This window comes from Papaver somniferum, chromosome 8, assembly GCF_003573695.1.
Source record: "Papaver somniferum cultivar HN1 chromosome 8, ASM357369v1, whole genome shotgun sequence".
In the NCBI taxonomy this organism is placed as follows: Eukaryota; Viridiplantae; Streptophyta; class Magnoliopsida; order Ranunculales; family Papaveraceae; genus Papaver; species Papaver somniferum.
In genome coordinates, this window is record NC_039365.1 from 164,854,852 (window position 1) to 164,872,641 (window position 17,790).

General features: G+C 36.6%; 1 protein-coding gene and 1 non-coding gene across 7 annotated transcripts; both read left to right on the forward strand.

Moving 5' to 3' along the window:
* Positions 1 to 289: 289 nt before the first annotated feature.
* On the forward strand, positions 290 to 8,172 carry LOC113306546. 6 transcript variants are annotated; one of them, XR_003338679.1, is made up of 9 exons: positions 290 to 459; positions 551 to 743; positions 2,651 to 2,782; positions 3,751 to 3,873; positions 4,150 to 4,301; positions 4,733 to 5,437; positions 5,643 to 5,709; positions 5,875 to 6,014; positions 7,917 to 8,172. XR_003338679.1 is itself a non-coding variant. In XM_026555470.1 (6 exons), exons 3-6 carry the CDS (start codon positions 2,716 to 2,718, stop codon positions 4,157 to 4,159), a joined length of 333 nt encoding a protein of 110 aa, XP_026411255.1. In that variant the 5' UTR covers positions 290 to 459; positions 551 to 743; positions 2,651 to 2,715; the 3' UTR covers positions 4,160 to 4,594. The 6 variants fall into 6 exon arrangements, 1 of the variants encoding a protein (XP_026411255.1); XR_003338680.1 differs by lacking the exon at positions 5,643 to 5,709 and having other exon boundaries at positions 4,733 to 4,827; positions 5,361 to 5,437; XR_003338681.1 differs by having other exon boundaries at positions 5,361 to 5,437.
* TRNAK-UUU lies at positions 6,101 to 6,173 on the forward strand. The gene has a single exon. It is a non-coding gene; the product is annotated as a tRNA-Lys (tRNA).
* Positions 8,173 to 17,790: the final 9,618 nt, after the last annotated feature.

Below are 17,790 nucleotides of genomic sequence, written 5' to 3' on the forward strand. Positions count from 1 at the left end.
TTATAAATACAAATTATTTGTTATATATAGATACCGAATTTTCAGAGTCGAACTCACATTTATAAATCGAATTATACACGTACGTATGCCGTTCCGAATTACTGACGAATCACGTCCCGTTGACCGAATTTTGGACCGAATCTGGATTTTCCAAAACCGTATAATACTCGTACGTTTGCCGTTCCGTACGTTTGCCGAATCCCGAATTGCTAACTAGGCTCCCAAGTCAACTCCTTGGTCCTTGCGCGATTCTTTTTCTTTTCTCCTCTCACTTCCTCCTCGTTTCCAACGAAAAACTCTCTTTATTCTCTCGCCATGGAGTTTGTTCTTCCAGCTTATTTCTCTTCATTTACACTAAATCCATTCGATTGTTCGGGAATCAGGAAGGTTTCTTTCAACAACGATGGTGATTCTAGGTAATCACGATTCACGACAAGCCCCTTTCATCATCTTTAGTAGGTGAGTGATAACATTGATTTTCTGATTCAAATACTATTGTGATTAGACTTTTTTTTTTTTTTTTTATGTTCTTGTTTGGTTTTGGTGATAGCCGCAGCATCTGTTTTTGGAAATCAAAAATCAATGTTTAGGAAGAGCAGAATCAATCTAATTCCAAGGGCGTTGAGGAAGGACAAGTATCAATAGAGGATGGCAAGCAGAGTAACAATGAAACAAACAACTTCCTAATTGTGGACAGAAATCAGGATATTTTGATGAGAGAATAAAGAGGCGGCAATTCCTAGGTGAGAAGAGAAGTGTTAATCCTTCCGGAATCATTTTTGCACATCTAGTCTATTACTGTATATAGTGAAGTTCCTTTCAGTTTGTCTCTGAAATCCTTTCAGAATCATTTTGCACATCTAGTTACAAGTTGTTTTTTAACACATCCTAAGTCGTTCAGTTATCTTTTCAGAAGTATTTCTTGCAATTTTTAGAACTGTGGGAGTATGGGGTTTGTAGAGAAACTTGGGTTTTTACTACATATTACTATTATGCGCAATGCATTGCAGCAGGAGTTGTGCTTTGATCAGAAAATACTAGCAAACTCATGTACATACATGACTTACCTAGGGTTTAACTTCGATTTAAAAGAAATCAGGACAGTAGTTCCCTGGGGTGTTGTTCTGTGTCATCATCATCACTGCCTGTTTAGGATTCATCGCAAGCACGTAATTATTCTAGTTCGTTCAACATCTGTTCATGTTAAGCAATGAGTTGTTTTAAATTCTCCAACTCTTTGTTCATTCCACTGTGTTGTTCAAGTAATATAGGAATACATATGCAGTAAAGTAAATAGACCTTGCATCATACTGACCTGGTACAAGCTGATTTTTGCCCTCAACAGCTCTTGCATCAACTCTTTGTTTCTGTGCACATTTAGCCATAGATGCTCCGATACAAGCTGATTTTTGCCCTCAACAGAACGTTTCTATATTTGCTGTTATTTCTTGTTCGGAAGTTGAATAGAAAAATGTGCCACTGGTTACCTGATGAATCATGTCGTGCATATAGCGTGTCTGTTTCGAGTTTTACACTCCACACGAGACTCATGTTTTTGTTTTGCCATGGCCACGGGGCTTTAGATTCCAAAGACATTTCCTTAAAATAAATAGATTTTTGGTCAGTCATGTTTTCCTTTAAATACTCTACAAGTGTAGTAGAGTACTCAGGTGGGACACTTTACATATCCCCATACCCTATTAGTAAGACGTGTAGAGCGTCTACCGCAAGACGTGACTGACCAAAGACCTATTCAGTAGACTCTCATCCAACCGTTCGTTTCACTGTATTAACTCTCAAATCCTAGGCGTGTCCTTTTGTCAAAACGCTTTTCTCCTCCTCTTCCTCCTCTCTCCTCTAAGGTCGTAATAACCATTACCTAAACATCAATTCCAAGTACTCCTAAACCCTAAAACAAACATATTGAACGGAAAAATAAATTCAAGCATAAAATTTAGAAGCAAGAACACTATCAACGCTTCAATGTGTTAGTGTCACTTTGAATCACTTTGACATCAAAAATTTCATTTCCTAATTGCTTCTAAACTGTATGGTTGAATTTGTTTTTGCGTATAAAATGTGTTAGTGTCAGGGTTTAGGACTAATTGGAATTGAAGTTTTTAAGTTTATCAGTTGATGTATCGGTCATGTTTAGGGGTTCTCTATAATGGTTATTACAACTTTAGAGCAGCCTTCAACAATGTTCGTTTTTCTTGAGGGTGTTTTGAAATTGGATAGTACGTACATAGATGTTGACGAAGACCTTGCCAATTGGGTAATTGTACATTGTTGGTGTGAATAGTCCACATGAGCTTGTTACAGTTTTGTTGATAATGGCTTTTGAAACTTTAGTACAAATGAATTTAAAGTTGATAAGCTTAAAACTGAGTAAATTGCTCCTACCGATGATATTTGAAATTTTGCATCGAAAATGAGATGGGTGTTTTAGATTCAGTTGTAGGTCTACGGCTAACACATGACTCAGTGGATTAATGTACTTCAGCTGTAAGATGCTGGCGGTGTGAGTTTATGACCACTCCATGTTCATAATGACTTCTTGAGCTTTAGTACTAAATGAAAGTTGATATTGTCAAAAATCGTTAAGTACGAGTGTGTGTAATCATACACTTTGAGGTGATCTGTTTTGCAGGTGAAATTCTCCTATCCTGGGTAGCTATAGAAGGGCGCTTGGCTGCTGTGGAATATCTTCTTGAAATGGGTGCCAATCCTGAAATACCAGATGATTCAACTTGTAGTCTTTTGCATCATGCTGCTCTGAAAGGTAGGTTGCACTCCAACAGATCTGGTAACTTTCCCAAGTGTGTTATTCAGACATTTTAGAGTAGCGTAAATGAGGTCCTGATGTTTTTTTTCGTATTGCATGACATGAAGATGTCATACGCTTGTTACTTTCATATGGAGTCAATGTGGATGTTACGAATGAACTTGGCTCATCGTTACTATATGCTGCTGCCCATGGCTACCACGAAACTATAAAAGTTCATGGTGCCAATGTGAGTAGCATTTCCTTTCTCTTCATTAACAAGCGTGACTTTCTGTTTAGCAAATACTCAATTGATTTCTAAATGGTTACCTAAATTTCATCCTGATTCGATTACCAACTGCTTGATCACGACATATGTTTACTTTAATTGTGAATTAGATCTACTTTAAGCTAAATCCACAATTTCTGCCTGATGTTGCTTTATAAGTTTCTGCATTTCAGCTGGCTTATTTAGTATGATCATAATACACCTACTCTCGACGTACATATCTCTTACGTGAAAACACATTCCTCTTACATCCACAATTTCTTCTTCTTTTTTTTTCACTAAGCAAGGGGATCCCTGAATCCACCTTGGTCTTCCATGATGCATTGACTGCATTTTATTTATCTATCCGTTCGCTATCTTTGCTATGCATGGTGTCATTACTGAAGATAAAAATATTTTTTCGACATTCTTGCTGGACTTCTTAACATCTATTTAGACTAGTTTGTATGATTCAAACTAACAATGTACAATTTGTGTAAACTTTCTCCTTTTTTTGTCCATGCTGGCTAAATTTGTTATGTATATTAGGGAACTTTCCATGTTTGCGTTGGTTCCATTTCTTTTGACTGGGTCTTTAAGGATTGTTTGGTGTCTGCTTGTGGTTGTTGGGTGCCTCAGTATGTTTATTATACCATTTTTGGGTTTGCAAATATACCCTATTAAACTTATTCTTGTAAATATGTTTACATTTGTGTAGGCAGGTGCTGATCCTAATGGTGGACCAGATGGAAATTTTTTGACTATTGCAGCTGAAGTGGGGATAATACAAATCATTAAGCTTCTGGTTGAAGCTTGTGCAGATCCAAACGTTACAGATATAGTAAGCAAATTGTATGTTTGGTCTCTGTTTATTTAGTGGATATCCTCTGTTGTAAATGACATGATGAAGCTACATAGACCACTTTGAGTCGAACGATCGAAGGGATTGTTTTGGTTGCTTTATCCTTGCGCTAGAAAGGCGCAATTTTCTAGATCCTCTGTTAGATTTTTCATCGCGCATTTCTTATTATAAAAAGAAGTGATGGTACCCTATGAGATGATCATTGATGTAACCTATGGTTTTCTGGGTCATGAAGTCAACTTTTTCTTGTCACAGCTCTGGTTAAAGCGGTAGAAGTCGCAGCTGTTAAAGATAATTGTCAAGGTGTTGAGATTCCTTTTCCTGTGACTTCTTCTATTCCATCATATGTTGACTGGAGCACAAATGGAATAATAGAGCATGCAAATTCTGAGAAGTTTGAAAACAAGGTAAATACAATATTTACTTTTCTTTTGAGGTTTTGAACAGTGGCTTAACATTTTTGGACCAAAATGACATCATTCTCTTTTCTCTGGTATACTGTAAATCAATTACTACTAGAAGTTCTGGATCGATATTAGGTTTGTCGTATGTATGGCATACCAGTAACATTTTTGTAATCCATACTTGTTGTTTTTGTTGGCATTGGAGCTCATAAATGTGTCGTTTTTAAAAAGTTTTATCTAAATTGTAAATTATAGATGATTTGTAAATCAAAGGAGCATTTACTTGAGATAAAATCAAGGGGAACAAGTGCATTTCTGAGGAAGGAGTATTCGCGGGCAGTATAATGCTAATTGATAGCTTTTTTTAAACCGGAAATATTATAAGAAAAAGTGTTTAAATGATTGTAATTTAATTGATAGCTTTTAAATTGAAGGTGAAATAAGAATCCGTAAGCATTCATATCACCATATGCGACTCAGTTTGGATCAGTTGGGAATTTCAGGGAACATCTTCAGTTATACTAGAAATGTACGTCTGTCTCTTGGAACGAAATAGTATACAAGCCTCCATTTTTCTTTTTGTCAGTTTGTAAATATATATTTCTATGCAGTCCTTTTATGCTTATTTCAAGATCTACGATCATGTTTCAGATCTATACAGTTTTTCACGGGAAAGGTAGCTTCTCTGTTCCTCTCAAATTATTGTCACCTAAACTTAATCTATAAGCAACTTAAATGTACATCTTCGTTGATGTTTTATGCAGAAGCACATGTTTATCCTATCACAAATATCACATTCTTCATTTGTATGTATATACTTGATACGTCTTTTCCGTGACAGCTCAGTAACATTGCTAAACAAGTTTCATCCCTGATTTTTTTGACGTGCTTTCGGTCGCTCGCACGCTTTAAGATCATTGCTTGTGCCTTAACTCCTTTCACACAACATATCGAGTGTGCTTAATTAAGCTCTGTCTGGCTTGTTTACTACTCCTATATCGAGTTGGTCTTTCTTCCACTCATTTTCATGTACTCTTCTGACCGGAGTTTCTCCTTTTCCAGGTGTTTTTGTAAAGATGCATAACTTCCAATCATGGGATCTTTCGATTGTTTATAGAGAATAGAATTCTGGAAAAGATGTGAGTTGTCTCTCTCCAAACCTCTCAAAACGATCTCATACGCACATTATTTAGTGGTTCATATAATTAAAGTACCCATGTTGAACCAAACAACTGCAAACTTAACCACTAACTGTGTATATGATTGATTAAAGTATATATGCTAAAAAAGGTTTTTCGTCGGTTGACAATTATATACAAGTAACACAAAACCCTTCCTTTCCAGCTCCTGAACAAAACAAGGTCAAAACTGTAGCACAAAGTGGATCAAGGATGTGAGCAAAACATGTCAAGTCAGTAAAAGAGTCTTTTATTAGTCGGAACATTTTAGCAACAACTATTCTGTGATCAAAGAAATTTAGTCATGTTAATAATGTAGCTGATGTGGATATTGTTTGGTTTTAAGATTTATGTCCAATTACACTTTTTAGTTGTAAATTTTTTGCTGTCCTATACAGGGGGGGATCTGATTGAAACAAGGGAAGATAAAACAAGAAATGGTTGCCTAGCTCATGTTACAACTGGTGTTGCAGTAGAAGGTGGCATCCGCAGCGCTATCGTTGTTGGTTATGGAACCTATGAGGCTAAACGTTATAAGGTATGTCTTCCATCTGCAATATTTAGAAGTCTATGTGTATCGATTTTGTGTCACCCAGCTAAGTATTAGTTTTGAACTCATCTCTTGCCGTCTTAGCTCAGCTGGTAGAGCGTATGGCTTTTTGCCATAAGGTCGTGGGTTCGATTTCCACAGACGGAATGCAAATTACTTAAGGTTGCATATATTGCTTAGACTGTACACATCTTACTACCCAGTAACATCTAACAATTGCTTAGACTGTACATCTTACTACCCGGTAACATCTAACAAACCCATGCCATGTGACACAATTCTAACACAATTGGTAGGTACTAATAAATCAGAATTCTGGACTTTTTTGGTAATGTCAGATACCAAATGTGAAATTCCAGTAACGATAGAATTTGGAATCCATGCAGGAGAGGAATTTGTAGCTGAGCTTGTTGAGTAAGACTAACCAGTCAAAAATTTTCCATTTCATTAGAATAAAGGTATTTTCATTACGAAGAGTGTATGTTCTAGGGAAGAATTTGTGTTTGCTTCAAAAGGTAAGCTTTCATTAGAGGGTTCTTATCAGTTATTTTGTTGTGTTGGGTTAATGTAAAGTTGAATTTGTTGTCCTTGTCACCCAAACTTAGTTCCTTGCAGAAAAGATAAGTCGAGTCCCTAACCAATTTGTGTGTGTTGTTAGGATATAGTCTGTGGCATTAAGGATACAGGTGTCTTGATTTGGCTACCAAGAAGGTCTAGGTCTCTAAACATGTGGACGTTGATGGGTATCTTTTTCCTTTTGCAACTACAGTCTCAATTCCTTCATCTACTGTACCAATTGATTCAGCTATCATTTCTGTTCCAGAATTCTTTTTACCTCCTCCTTTACAATCTCTATCTAATATGCCAGAAATACCTATTCCTATTCCTCAAGTAGCCAATTTACCTTCAGCCCAGACATTGTTCAGCCACTCAATGTACCAATAGCTCCATCTACTTACTGGTAGTGCCACTACCATTGTTACTAGGTCTAGATATGGTACTAGAAAAGCTAAGGCCTTACGTACAGTTTTTGTTCCTCATTTTTGCTTCTAGATTCGTATTCCACTGCCTTTACTTATATTTTGGCGACCCCTGTTGAGCTAGAAACAGGTAAAACTGTTTCTAAGGATCCTAGAAAGGTAGAGGCTATGTCACAAGAATTTCAGGATCTACAGACCAATCAGAAATGGATGTTGGTTCCATATTCTTCTTCTATAAATGTACTTGGATGTAAGTGGGTGTATAAGGAAATACTTAAAGCTGATGAGTCAGTTGATAGGTTTAAGGCCAGGTTAGTGGCTAAAGGATTTCATCAGGAGGAAGGTGTAGATTTTAGTGGAACTTTCTCCTGTTGTTAAAACTGTCTTTTGCTGCGAGTTAAGCAAGTCAGTTGAGTTTATGCATGCTCCTAGGACAAGTCATATGGTTTTAGTTTAGAAAATTCTGAGCTTTTTTTAAGGTTCAATTGGTTGTGGAGTCAAACTGGCTGCTGATGATTTTGCTTTATCTGGATTTTCTAATTCCGACTGCACTGGATGCCCCTAACACCAGAAAATCCACTGCTGAGTATTGTGTATTTTTTAGTCATTCCTTAGTAGCTTGGAGCTCTAAAAGGTTGCCTACTGTTGCTAAATCTTCTGCAGAAGCGGAGTATAAGGCCTTAGCTTTGCTTGCTTCAGAAGTTCTATGGATGTCCTACTTTTTAGATGAGTTGAACGTCAGATTTAATTCCTTTTCAGCTGCTCCGTGATTAACATCAGTGCAAAATGTCTGGCTGAGAATCCAGTTTATCATGCAAGTTCCAAAGATATTTAGTTGGATTATCACTATGTCGGGGATTTAGTGACTGCTGGTTATGTTGACACCAACATCGTTCCTTCTCTTTTGCAGGTGGCATATATCTTTACTAAAGGACTTACTTCACCAGTTTTATGTGCTCTTCACTCTTCAGTCCAAGCTTATGCATCCTACTTCTGCTTAGCTTGAGGGGGAGTATTATTAACTGAAGAATTCTTCTTTCGTGTTGTTTTAAATGTGTCCATTCAATTGTGTTTTTGCTCAGTTTGTTAAGAGTCTGATTCAACCAGGTGATGTAATGACAAGTCTGTTGAAGTTTGTTCTAATGGTCATCTGTTCTCTTGTCCTCTGCTAGTGACTTCTGTCTTCATCTCCTGTATTTTCTTACCAAATCTGATTTCATTTTAAGCTTGTGCAAGACTTAATAGTATGTCATGCTTTTTCTTATACTGGAATGCAAATGCCTACCTTGAACCTATCAGACTGATGGATGTGGGAACAGTTTAGTTGCCGGATAATCTCAATATTGCATTATCTTTCTGAAATAGCTAAACGCAGGAATTGTCTAAGGAGTTATCAGACTGAAAAGGCATATATTCATATGAATGAACTACTAAGACATGCTAGAATCAAAGAAATTACACTGCACATATAAGAAAGTTAAAAACTACACTACAGAATCCAACACTCAGTGCATCTACATTACACTACATAGATAACAAAAATCAAAAGAATAGAACAACTTGGCAGTCAGCACTAATCTTCTTCAGCACTTGATCATATCAGTAAATCAAACCTGCATAGTAATACTGCAATGGCTGGAAGTCGATCACGGCAGGAGAAGACGCTAACGCGACAGCATCATCAGTAGTAGTGTTAGTTAGCGCCGGAAGATTAAGCCACTCCTCTTGATCAAACTTGTTATAATTGAAAAAATCCATAGATGATAAAAGTGGAAGAGGGGGGAATTCATTCATCATAACCATATCATCATCTTCATTACAACCCTTTGCCATTGATTTATTCTCCTCCATCAACTGATCTAATTTCTCTGAAATCATACCAAACTTGGGCTCCAAATTCCTTTGAACCTTTTCAAGAATTTTAACTTGTTGATTCTCTTGTTTAGCATCAACATTGCACAATCTCCTCATCTTGTTATCATTCACACATTGATCAGAATCAACAACTTCTTCATCAGTATCCCTCTTTCTTTTCCCTGCTGTTTTTGAATCAGATGATTCTACCTTTCCCTGATTCAAAAAATCCATATTTTCTTTCATCAATCTTCAATTTCTACTTCTGAAAAAAGAAAAAGAAAAACTTTAACAGAGTGTTGAAGAAGAACAGGAAAGAACAAGCAAGGGCGTCGCAGGCTTAGCAAGTAGTAACAGAGAACACTTGAGATGACTATTTATTGACGTAGAAACTTGATTCGCAAGTTTTTACAGCTTCTAAAAATTGATCCGCTGTAATTTGTCTGATGAACTTGTTTCTAAACACAGGCAAGCTCTTAACAGGTCGGAGACCACGGTCAAAAACGCGTTGAGTTCTGTTTCTAAACACAGGCAAGCTCTTACCGTGTCTTGATAAAGAGTCATTCTGTTTACAAGAGCTAAAGGAAGCAGAGCCAAAACTTAAGTAAAAGGAGGCTTTAACATCTTTGGTAAAATACGTGAATTTTAGTTGGATAAGTTAATCCACCGAAATGTTTATTACCATTGATTAGCTGAAAAAATCAATTCTCAAATATGATAGGAACACCAAATATTTCCTTGTTGCAGTTGTAAATATGCATCAAATGAGTCCAATCCATTATTTTAGGAAGTTTTCGAGTTTTTGGTTCTCCATTGGACGATAGTGTAATACTATACTCTTAAAAATATCATTTCCAAAGCGTCTCAACGGACTTACAATCATATCTCACAAACCTTATCAGTCCTTGCGTCAATAATTCGTAAAATACTAAAATGGGTATTTTCTAAAAAATTTCATCTTTTCTTTCTTGTATGAAGCCATTGGATTCATCATGCCAGATGGTTTTCCGTCATACACTACAACTTCACTAAATTACTCCACTACAAAATTGTAATTTCGCTAAGATAATGTTTTTTGTCGGTCCGATTTGGACCGATGTGCTAAATTAATAACCCGTTAAATTTATGGTTTTTCTTAAATATAGCCCACGTTTTTATTAACTATAGCCCAAAAAATTTAAGCTAAAACAAAAAATCAAAATTACCAAATGGGTCCTAATTCCTTTACTAATAATCCTACTTTTTCTCCAAAATAAAAATATAAAGAACGCGCAATTGGGGGATAGACGAAAAAGACAAAAACTAATATCAAATCAGGGTCTCCCCTTATCTAATTATTTTTTAAATTTTTAATCTATCCCTCACTAATTAGGTTTAGTGGTTAATTAAAATTAGTAAAAATCTTAAGTATTTGTGGGATAGATTAGTGTGTATTTTTATTTGTGTTTTGGGTGAGTGAGTGAGGTGAGAGTAGAAGGAGAGAAAAAAAAATATTTGAGAGGGAATTTTTTTTGTGAAAATGGAGGATGATTGTCAAGAGAGAATTGCTGCTAAGAGGTTGAAAGTTTGAATTTTTTTTTCTTTGAATCCACCATTTTTACAGCTGAAAAAGCTCGGTGCCGGCATAATAGTATTCAACCAAAAAACCATGCCGGCATTTGTTGGAAATTTTCATAAATGTTTGACACTACGCAGAGTTTTCGGTGATCGACCTGACCGGTCAGGTCGTGGGGGTATAGGGGGCAACGACCCCTAGCAGAATGCGAGACAGTGTATCGGAGAATTTTTTTCTGGTTTTGAAATTCAAAACCTATTCCGTTTTGAACTTTTTTTCTGGTTTTCAGTCCACTGCCGGCACAGTTTCATAATTATCGAGCATGCCGGTACTGCTACCGACATTGTATGATGCTTAAATTTCTATGCCGGCACATGATGTAAAGTATCCAGAAACTTGTTTTTTTTTCCACTTGAATACCGGCATTGATAGATTTCTATCGAGCATGCCGGCATTAAGTTACGGCATTGAATGTTAGTTACCAAGCATGCCGGCACCATTTTCCGGCATGGTCTTCATCAGTTCCGGCATGGTCTTCATCACTTCCGGCGATATACAAAAATTTATTTCCGGCATGGTATTCATCACTACCGGCATGGTCTTCATCACTTCCGGCATGGTCTTCATCACTTCCGGTATGGTCTTCACCACTTTCGACATGGTATTCATCATTTCCGGCATGGTCTTCATCAATTCCGAATGTTAAAAAAAAAAATCGTTTTTAAAGTGAGGAGCCGGTAGAAAAGGAGAAGAGAATTTGAAAGGGAGTGGGGAAAATCTAGAATTTGAAAGGGAATGGGGAATATTTAGGTTTCAAAGCCCTACCCTAAAAGATATTAATAAGAGGTGAAGATGGAAATGGGGGATATGTTTTTGTTTTTTGATTTTAAGTTTTTTAATTTTTATTTTGAGGGAAGGGTGTTTTAGTATTTTCTCCCCAAAAACACCCCTTAGCAGACACCTTTGGTTGGGGGAAGTAATTCATATCCCCAATTAATTTTGATATCCCCCAATTGTGGGTTCAATATAAACCTTAACTTTTCTTTTTAGATCCAAACTAAATAATACTTCTAATCGTTATCTCTCAATATGCTTACAAATTTCCCTGTTATAAGCCTTAATTTTTCAACTTTTCTCCAAATTATGTTATTTTTTCCTAAATCATGATTGCAGTAATATCGATTGAGGTTATATATTCTAATTTTTTTAAAAAAGTTTTTCGTAATATCAACAAAAAATCCAAATGTAATTAATTAAGGTTTTGATTTTTTTTCCTAAAATCAATTTTCTAAAATTCCATAAGCATTACTATTAATCTATAAAAAAAATGATGTTCTTGTTACTCAATCATGACGACATTACATTGAGTATTCTTAACCGGTGCGGCTACGATGTGGTCGGGCCACATACTTCAAGTATGTGGCCCCTGTTTAAATGATGACACGTCTGATAAAGTAGGAAATTTTTTGAAAGACTGTTTTATTACCTAACTGTTCATCTTTTTTATTTTTTCAATTTCCTATTTTTTCTCAAAAAGTGAAGCAGTTACAGGAATTTAAAGGGGGAAGGTTTTTTAGTTAAATAGGTGTCAGAAAATAAAGAGGGGACACATACTTGAAGTATGTGACCCGACCACATCGTAGCCGGGGCGATTCTTAACCAGCATCAATTATGCAACATATCATGGAAATTATATAATTAAATTTGTTTTATTTTATTTTTTGATCTAGGGATTTGATGATTTAATTTTGGCTATATATAAAAATCATGTATAATTTTATGGGCTATGTTAATAATTATAAGGATTTGTTTGGTTAGATAAATGACTGATTTTATATGGGTTATGGTTAATAAAAGCATAGGCTATATTTAAGAGAAGACAATTTTATAATATAATAAAACTTTTAAGTTTCCAACAGGCCCAACTAATATATAAATTAAAGTGTGATAACACTATATTACGGTGCTTATTAAAATAGGCGTCTACGTTATTTGTTTTCGTTCGCATTTATAATACAGTGGAATTTATCTCTAATTTTTTGTACTCTGTGGAGAAGTTCCGAGATGATATTGTGCTTTTTTCTCTTTTTTTAATTTTAACATTAAAGTAGGAGTATATAATCTATAGATAATATGCCATAAAATAATTAAATCTCAGATATTTAATACTACACGCTTATTTTAGAAAGTTAAAGTTAAATTTGGTATTTCTCAGTACAATAATAGCTTATTAATTTACGGAAATACTATTCACAACTCTATCAAAACACACTACTCACAGCTCAAAAACATCTAAACCTCACATCTATCAAATGGTGAACCTTTTAACCCATATGTAGACCCCTCCTTAACAACCCTGAACCAATACCCTCTCAACACCTAGCATTGAGTGCTAAATAGAGCTGTAAAGGGAGTGCTGAATAGCATTTCCGATTAATTTATCGATAAGTTAATACTTCGCTAAATTGATAGAATTTAGTAGTCCCAAAACTCCCCAGTGTTGGGGTTTAACTCATCATAGTAAAAATGCTCTCAAAATATTTCATTGATGCTCAAAAGTGTTTTACAATGAAGAGAAATACAAGAAATTGATGTAAAACAGAACTCTGCGACCCACAGAAGGCGTCCAGAATCAACGACAGAGATGAGGTGCTGTTGTCGTTGAAGAACTACGACCCACAGGGGACAGTCGATGTTGATGTTGAAGAACGACTGCTTCTGGGAGTCCGTTCTTCGTGTTCTTCAGGCGTGTTAATGGCAGCAGCAGCAGGTAACTTCTCTGCAACTCCTCCTGCGCCTCTCTGCTCGCCTCCAAACCTCCCCAAACTCTCGACCCCCTCTCTAGTACTCCCAGGGAACATATTTATACACCTACAGATCGTTGAATCTCCCTCAATTACTCCATATAATCTTCATTACTCGGTGTTTAAAGAAAATATTTTCCGAATATTTTCTTCCCTGAAATGATTCTCCACGCGTAAACAGCCTCTGATACTCCCTTATTTAGCTTCTACACGGTCCAAAAGTGTGCTAGAGTCCTCCATGCATCATCATAACACGTCCGAATCCCTCAAAAAATCCTCTCAAACCCGTGACTGCCATGTTCTCTGATGATGACTTGTTTAGCCGATTCTAGCCAAATTAGATCGATTCTGACACACATACTGTATTCCTTAAGCTATATCACATCTTCCTACCAATTTTTAGCCATTGAATCGCACCACAACACCTTCATTTTGTTGATTGAAAATCTGCCAGAGAGAGAATATATTTTCCCGCCAAAAATGAAATTTGAATTATGAGAAGAAAAGTGTCCTCCCCCTAATCCTGTACGGGTGTCCCTTTAGCAATTGGGGTGGAAATAGTAATTTTGGGGTGGAAATAGTAATTTTTCTGGGTTCCTCCGGTACATTTTTGGGACGCTTCCGGTGCATTTCTGGAGTGCCTTTAGTACTTTTCTCCGGGGTGTAAATCATCACTTTTTTGAGCTCATTTCGCCGCAAAGGCTTATTTCTCTAAAAACATCTACAAAAACACAAAATAACACAATAAGTACTTAATCGAGTCTAACAATACAGAATATTGAGAACAAAATAGACACATAAATGCGTCTATCAAATACCCCCAAACTTATTATTTGCTAGTCCTCGAGCAAAATTTATTCTTGAAAAGTGACCGAGTTAATCTCGGGTGTGTTTATCAGAGGTGTACCCACAAAAACCAATACTCCAGACCCTAGCTATCTACGCAGAACCTTGGAAAGCACTAAAGAACCTCCTTGGTTGGCATACAATTATTGACTCTAAGAGGAAGAACCCTGATGCGAAATTCCAATTGGTGTACACGAGTTTGCACTCAAGCATACTAAAATTCATATAAGTGACAGAGCTCTACTAAGATAGTTTCACGATGGACATCATACTCGGAGTCAGACTAATCACATGAAAAGATTAAGAAGATGGAAAAAGAAAACACTAAAGAACCTTGGAAAGCACTAAAGAACCTCCTTGGTTGGCATACAATTATTGACTCTAAGAGGAAGAACCCTGATGCGAAATTCCAATTGGTGTACACGAGTTTGCACTCAAGCATACTAAAATTCATATAAGTGACAGAGCTCTACTAAGATAGTTTCACGATGGACATCATACTCGGAGTCAGACTAATCACATGAAAAGATTAAGAAGATGGAAAAAGAAAAATGTAGATGGTTGAAAAGTGAACGGTGTTTCCCATATCTGTCTGAAGGCCTCTGCCAAGATGAACCTAACCTAAATGACTGAGATACCGGTCTGACTAATATTAACACACTGGCATATACAAGGGAACCAGTGGTCAATAACTTAAATTTAGATCAACAAACTGGCAAATACAAGGGAACCAGCAGTTGACTACACTAACAATAACCATTTTATTTTTTATTTTTTTTTTAACTTAACGACATGAATAGATCTTTTGGATCCAAGCGCATGCTTCTTGTCAGCAGATTACACGATAGTTCCCACGGGTCCTGCATTCCACGCTTGCTTAGGCGACGGAAACAGGGAGAACACACGCATATTGCTATCCAAGTGTTAATACTTATTCCGATTGGTCTAACTGGTCCGGTCTAATTTTTTTTTTTTTTTTTTGGAAAAGGTAACTCAGTCACTCTATTTCACCCTAGCAAAGGTAACAACTTGAATCGTGTGCCCCACCAAATCACTTGAAATAAAAGAAAAAATAGAACGTGAAAAGGACTCGACGAGATATGGCGAAACTATCATGTTATTTCTAACACCTGAGCTATGTGCTTTTATGAATAGACTCTATAGATGTTTCCATCTAGTCAGATTGGTTCCTCAACTCCTAAAACAAAAATGTTTCCATCCACTTAGATTGGTTAGTGCTATCCTTAATAGGCATAAATTTCTAGGCTCTGGAGTTTATTTATTGCAACTAAAAAGTTTCTCCCATACCCCCAAACTTAAATCTAACATTGTCCTCAATGTTCTAAAGATGAAACTAAAAGCATGAACAAGGAGAAACTGTTACCACTTGAAGCAAAAGAGATAAGGAATGATATTACCGTGTCGCAAGAATATTGGGTTACCTCCCAAGAAGTGCTAAGTTTAAAGTCTTCAGCCAGACTTAGGAAAGGATTAGTCAACTCAAACCATAAAGTAACAGTCGAAATAACTGTGGGTCTTCAAAACCAAATAGAGCTGACCAAAGGAAACTGCAGTGAACCAAGAAAATGGACAAGAATAGCATGCCCTTACCTAGTTTCCTGAAAACTATCGCTAATTGCGGTTCAGGTTCAGGTTCTATGAAAGGGTCTAAATAGAATATTTTCATTGGCTGCGTTTCTTCATAGATGGGATCTGAATCACTAGGTCTTAGAGTCTGTGAAAACTCAAATACGAACTTAGAATCACGAAGTAATAACCTAAATAATTGCGGATCATCTAAGTCAATCAGATATGACTTACATAGTTGACCACAGTGAGAGTAGTGGTCATTCTTAGGAAAATGTGTCGATTCCATTAACCTAAAGTACTTAGGCTTAGTCTCAGAACTTAATATTCGACTCATTTGAAACGTTCCCACAGTTGGAAGAAAACTATTTGGTGGGAAAACAAAGTCAATCTGGGTATCATAGCCTGGGAAAACCACATCAACCAGAGGATGGGTTTCTAACGACTGAACTCCTTCATGGACATCATTAGGCTCGGGAAAACGAGTATGAAGGTAATCTTGTAAAATGGTCGAGGCACAGATATCAAGTCCTAAGTGTAGGGACTTTCTGAGAGTTAAAGGTAAGGCACTAGGGAAGTGATAATCACCCCCAAACTTAGAGTTTTCAGTGTCTCTAGATAGACCTCTAATTATTTCTTGAATTTCCGTATCTTCAGAGTCCTTAAAATATTCAAGAGATTCTTCTAAGTTATTATCAGGTAGTGCATCTTTACTCATCTCTACGGGTCTATCTTTTTCTTCCAAGACTATTGTTTCTAAGTCGCTAGACTCTAAAACAGTATTTTCGAAATGAACCCGTTCCTCTAAACCACTATCGGCTTCGTAAACAGGAAATACTACGTCGTCTAAAACGGTGGTATCCCTAATCAAATCCTCGTCCTTTTGAATAGGTGAATAATCATAAAAATTATTTGGATTTGAACTAGAAATAATATAATCACTATACAACTCAATTGGATTACTAGACTCCTGATCACTATGCCTACAAATTTCAGATTCTTCATCACTGCTATCCTCATCATCATAGTACGAAAATGATTGAACCTTATCTAAATAAGTAGTGTCTTTTATTCTAACCTCGTCCTCTAAATTAGGCAAATATTCACTATTTATATCAAGGGTAGAATTGGAAACACTATTTTGGAAAATTAGATTATTTCGAGCAGCATTAGATAACTGTTCATTTTCTTCCTCTAAACGTGCTTGAATTTCACTGAGTGTAACACTTATACTTTCACAAGTCTCATTGAATATCTTAGACCGTTGTGTACTCTCTTCTCTTGAACTAACTGCACGTTCATACTCCCTTCGAATTTGTTGGTAGGTTTCTTCTAAAGATTGAACAGGTTTAGAAATGTCATAATCAGGACTAGTTTTTAAGTAATTTTCCAAAATTGCATGACTAGTACTATAATATTCCTGATTTTCTTGCTCGTAAGACCAATTCGTGTGTGGATAGTAATTGGGCTCAATATGGTATGAACCATAACCTTGAAAAGGTTGGCGTTCCCAACTACTATTCCCACCATGGTCATAAAACTGATGATGTCCATATTCAAATTCAGGTCGATACTCATTGTATTGGCTTCTATCATACCAGTTCGACATTCTTAGTTGCAAGGGAATTCTACACAATCACAAACAAGGCCGACTCGACTCCACCAAAACAAACCTAAAGATTTCTAGCAAACAAAAAGCATGATGGCTCCACTTAGATTGTTTCTAGACCAGCTTCTATCTTTCGAAAGGGAATTCGTTGCAATTTGAGCAAACCCCTCTGGAATCAATCCGAGTCAAAGTAAGTTGAATTGAGGCGAGGGAAGCTCAGTGGAGCTTTGATACCCAAGGCCTCACCGCATTAGAAGGCGGCGCAGTCACGCATTCAACTCACAGAAACCATCATGAACTTTGAAGTGTGCTTAAAGAGCAACCAATATTTTTCGAACGAGTTTCCTATTAAGCTCGTTACCCTATCGGTCTCGTTCTATTCCAAATTTTAAGCTTGGGTTCGCGTTAGGTTTCGTTTTCCTAAGGCGGGCAAGAAGGGAACGGTGATGAAATCCGAACCCTTATCTTGTTTAGGCCAGGCCTTGCCATTTACTAGGAAAATAAAGACAGTCCGGTTCGTCCTCAAACA

Excerpts from the sequence above, each read along its gene's own strand:
- LOC113306546 (XM_026555470.1), top strand. The coding sequence starts at position 2,716 with ATGGGTGCCAATCCTGAAATACCAGATGATTCAACTTGTAGTCTTTTG. Across the intron at positions 2,783-2,892 it reads GCATCATGCTGCTCTGAAAG|ATGTCATACGCTTGTTACTT; the intron begins GTAGGTTGCACT and ends CATGACATGAAG. Across the intron at positions 3,015-3,750 it reads TAAAAGTTCATGGTGCCAAT|GCAGGTGCTGATCCTAATGG; the intron begins GTGAGTAGCATT and ends ACATTTGTGTAG.